Source organism: Camelina sativa, chromosome 8 (genome assembly GCF_000633955.1).
Source record: "Camelina sativa cultivar DH55 chromosome 8, Cs, whole genome shotgun sequence".
NCBI lineage: Eukaryota > Viridiplantae > Streptophyta > Magnoliopsida > Brassicales > Brassicaceae > Camelina > Camelina sativa.
This window is the reverse complement of record NC_025692.1, coordinates 21,355,787-21,360,576: the sequence shown is the minus strand read 5'-3', so window position 1 is coordinate 21,360,576 and position 4,790 is coordinate 21,355,787. Positions and strand designations below refer to the sequence as shown.

Genomic DNA, 4,790 nt, shown 5'->3' with positions numbered 1-4,790 from the left:
AAAGCTGTAACGGCTACTATGAGATTTGCTACTCTGTTTTGTGTTCTGTTTCTTCTTCTTCGATTTGGTGATGCGATCATCGTCCCAGTTGATTTCTTGGCTCTTCAAGCGATTCGTAAGTCGTTAGATGATTTACCAGGTTCTAATTTCTTCGATTCTTGGGATTTCACCTCAGACCCTTGCAGCTTCGCCGGTGTTTTCTGCGACGGTGATAAAGTAACGGCGCTTAACCTCGGTGATCAAAATGCCGGTTCGCCCGGTTTATCTGGTCAGATTGATCCGGCTATTGGAAAACTCTCTGCTTTAACAGAGCTCTCAATCGTACCGGGTCGGATCATGGGCTCGCTACCGCACACAATCTCGCAGTCGAAGAATCTCCGGTTCCTCGCTATCAGTCGGAATTTTCTCTCCGGCGAGATTCCGGCGAGTCTCGGCGAGCTTACGGGACTCAAAACACTCGATCTGAGCTATAATCAGCTAACCGGGTCGATTCCTCCGTCAATCGGATTCTTACCGGAGCTATCCAATCTGATTCTATGTCACAATCACTTGAACGGATCGATTCCTCAGTTCCTCTCGCAAACGTTAACCCGAATCGATCTCAAACGGAACAATCTCACCGGCGTTATTTCTCCGACGTCTCTTCCCCCGTCGATGCAATACCTCTCGCTCGCTTGGAACCAGTTAACCGGACGAGTAGACCGGGTTTTACTCAGATTAAACCAGCTCAATTACCTCGATCTCAGCTTAAACCGGTTCACCGGCGCAATCCCCGGTCAGATCTTCACCTTCCCGATAACCAACCTCCAATTACAACGCAATTTCTTCTACGGCGCGATTCAACCGGCGAATGAAGTAACGATTCCGACCGTCGATTTAAGCTACAACAGATTCTCCGGCGAGCTTTCGCCGCTTCTCTCCAACGTACAGAATCTATACCTGAACAATAACCGGTTCACCGGTCAAGTCCCGGTTAGCTTCGTGGATCGGTTATTGGCAGCGAATATACAAACACTCTACCTCCAACACAACTTCTTCACGGGGATACAGATTAGCCCGGCGGCGGATATCCCGGTGAGCAGCTCGCTGTGTCTACAATACAACTGTATGGTGCTACCGGTACAGACGCCGTGTCCGGTTAAGGCCGGTTCGCAGAAAACAAGACCCACAACGCAGTGCAACGAGTGGCGAGGGTAGAAACGTAATTCCGGCAGTTATTTATTTCTCTCCGGTTATTTTGTTATAACTCTCTTTTCGAGTTTCGATGGTCGCAAAAAAACAAAAAAAAAATAACGATTTGTTTATTCGTTGGTGACTTTGTGAATGTGGTGTAATGATAATGATGATGATTCGAATAAAATGAGTAACGCCTATATTATCATGCATGCATTATATTTTTGTTGGTTAGCTAATAAGCCTAAAACTAATGATTTTAGTTGGGAAGTGTAATGATGCCTTATAATGTTTGTATGTACTCATAAAATGTTATGGTTTTGGAGAATGAATAAAAATATATATAATTTTAAACTCAATAAAGTAATTTATGTAACCAAACCATGACAAAGGTGTATATAATTATTACTACATTGCATACCATTCGAAACATATGTATAACCTTTTAAAAGTGGTTGGAGAAGAGAATGGTGTTTGTCACACACAACAAGACACTGTCCACACGCACACCAAAGCCTTTGTTTTCTAAACTTAAAAGCCTTATTTGATGATTCTTACTTGTGTTTATATTGTTTATCATCGTTTATCATCATCTTCTTCTCTACATTTTTATATATATGACTTACAGAGACGATGTGTATGTGTAGATATAGATGCATCAGTAGTAGAAATGTCTCCTCCGAACCCTCTTCTTACTCATGATCGGTGCCTCACCACTTCCCGGAAATTCCCATCTCACAAGATCTCCGTCCCACGAAGAGCTTATAAGCGTCGGGTAATGCGGATGCCAATTACAGTCTCTTACAGGTGAGCTATGGTGCTTTAGCACTGCTACTTTATCTCCACTTACCTAAGACCAGATAAATGAATCCAAGATTGGTCAAAACAGCAGAGTTGATAGAGATTCAGCACACAATGCTACACTTTTCATGTTATTGTGTCTAAAATGTGTTTATGAGGATTTATGGCTTACCAAGTCGTATATGTAGACAGAACTGTCGTTGGATCCTGTGTAAATGTACTTTTGGCCAGTACTGTTGAAAGAAAGAACAAAAGAAGCCAACACAAGAATTAGAAAAATATGTAAAGAGTTCTCCTTTCTCAGGTTTGGGATATTATGGAGCTTTGAAAGAGACTGACCTATGAGCTGGAGAAAAGTAGCAACGGATGAGAGTACGCAACACTGAGTGACCTTTATATGTCGACACTGACTGATCAGATGGGTGCTTTAGATCTCTTGCTTCAGTAGGATAATCCATCCATCTGTAATCCCATTCATAGTTTCTTAGCACCTCATGCCTGTAAAACAAGAAGAATCAGTTCCATCAACGAATTCCGTGTGAAACACCAAAAAAAACAAGATGCGACCAACAATGCTACAGGCTGAATACAGTTTTATGTCGAAAATAGTTACCTTGCAGGTACACCTGAAGACATTTTTCTGATATCCCACAGTTTGATGGTTTGGTCTTTGCCATTTGATATGAAATAGCGACCATCTCCACGGCTATCTATAAAGGTAACACCTTCGAGGTGACCCACTAAAACACCAGCTGGCTTATCTCTCCCAATGAAACAACGCCTATCCCACACCTACTCGTGTAATGAATTTTGAACAAGATCCTGTTACAACTTTGCTAAAAGGCAAGAAACTTCATTGTACTATTGCAGCAACAAAGACAATCACCTTGCAGAGATTATCATCACTTCCAGATAAAATCAGGTTTCCACTTTCGNATATGTAGACAGAACTGTCGTTGGATCCTGTGTAAATGTACTTTTGGCCGGTACTGTTTAAAGAAAGAACAAAAGAAGCCAACACAAGAATTAGAAAAATATGTAAAGAGTTCTCCTTTCTCAGGTTTGGGATATTATGGAGCTTTGAAAGAGACTGACCTATGAGCTGGAGAAAAGTAGCAACGGATGAGAGTACGCAACACTGAGTGACCTTTATATGTCGACACTGACTGATCAGATGGGTGCTTTAGATCTCTTGCTTCAGTAGGATAATCCATCCATCTGTAATCCCATTCATAGTTTCTTAGCACCTCATGCCTGTAAAACAAGAAGAATCAGTTCCATCAACGAATTCCGTGTGAAACACCAAAAAAAACAAGATGCGACCAACAATGCTACAGGCTGAATACAGTTTTATGTCGAAAATAGTTACCTTGCAGGTACACCTGAAGACATTTTTCTGATATCCCACAGTTTGATGGTTTGGTCTTTGCCATTTGATATGAAATAGCGACCATCTCCACGGCTATCTATAAAGGTAACACCTTCGAGGTGACCCACTAAAACACCAGCTGGCTTATCTCTCCCAATGAAACAACGCCTATCCCACACCTACTCGTGTAATGAATTTTGAACAAGATCCTGTTACAACTTTGCTAAAAGGCAAGAAACTTCATTGTACTATTGCAGCAACAAAGACAATCACCTTGCAGAGATTATCATCACTTCCAGATAAAATCAGGTTTCCACTTTCGTCAGCAAAGCACACAGTATTTACATCAGACTGCATAAATGGAGAAAATGCTATCAATGCCAAAACGATAACATCACCACTAATACACAGGTACAAATCTTAGGAGAAATTGACCCAACCGATAAAGGAATTTTACCGTGTGTGCAACAGTCCGGAGTGAAACTCTATTTGCTTCGAGATCATAAACATAGATGGAATCATCACTGCTCCCAGCAACAAGTTCTCGTCCATCAGTCGAAAATTTCACAGAGAATATTCCAAAAGAGTACCCTCCATCTTCATCAGAAGAGAAGTCTAGTCCATCATGGATCTCCTGCAAAAGACATGGCCCTCAAATTAATTTTAACCTCATTGATAAGATGTTAAAAACAGAAACTAAAACATGTGAAACAATATCAAGCAGGGAGCCGATCCCATAATATAAATTTCCCCTATCTAAACACTTCCTGTGGTTCCATACCGTAACATTTGCATGAGACTCGGTTGTACCGGACCCAACATCAACAATGTGAACAATAGGTGACATGCTTGCGTAAACCTGCAATATCGAAATAATTCATTAGTCTCTATTTTGGAAGATAAGCATAGAGTTTTGATCTAACAAGAGACTATAAAGATTAGACAAACCCACTTACTCTGTATCACTATAAAAGATATGAACTGAATCGTGGTCAAAGTTTGCATTTAAAATAATATGAGGATTTTTAATCAAACATGAGCAAGTTGTAGTTGAAAGATACAACAACTTACCAGGTTTCGCTGATTAGGGGATAGCGAAGTATCAGTAACAGTCCAACGCAAACTTTTTGCAAGAATATCCTTTTGAACTTTCCATCCCTTCTCTACATTGTAAATCCGAATATGGCTTGCCTGAAAATTATGATTTGATTAATACAAGGTATGCAGATTGATTCATCCAGCTTCTCGACTCAGGAAATTGAAAAAAAAAAAGGGACATGCCTAGAATGTATCATCTGTTCTTGTTCCCTAAACTAATAAACAGTAAGGATGAAGGATTTACCTGAAAGCCCGCAATAAAGAGAGAACCATCAGTTGAAAACTGAGAGACATATGCACGGCTGTTCATTTGATCGACAAGCCAAGGACCTTTAACAGGCAAATATCT

At 40.7% G+C, this 4,790-nt stretch overlaps 2 protein-coding genes across 2 annotated transcripts in view; one reads left to right on the top strand and one right to left on the bottom strand.

Moving 5' to 3' along the window:
* Positions 7-1,381, top strand: LOC104707784 (receptor kinase-like protein Xa21). Its single transcript, XM_010424205.2, has one exon. It carries the CDS (start codon positions 19-21, stop codon positions 1,195-1,197), a length of 1,179 nt encoding a protein of 392 aa, XP_010422507.1. The 5' UTR covers positions 7-18; the 3' UTR covers positions 1,198-1,381.
* The window catches only part of LOC104707783 (LEC14B protein-like), a gene marked incomplete in the record, with an annotated part of 4,579 nt that continues 1,346 nt past the window's right edge, over positions 1,558-4,790 (bottom strand). The window contains 9 exon segments of the mRNA XM_019228614.1: positions 1,558-2,023; positions 2,147-2,207; positions 3,070-3,228; positions 3,344-3,522; positions 3,617-3,694; positions 3,801-3,977; positions 4,125-4,202; positions 4,415-4,534; positions 4,686-4,790. Coding sequence (XP_019084159.1) covers positions 1,832-2,023; positions 2,147-2,207; positions 3,070-3,228; positions 3,344-3,522; positions 3,617-3,694; positions 3,801-3,977; positions 4,125-4,202; positions 4,415-4,534; positions 4,686-4,790 — 1,149 coding nt within the window.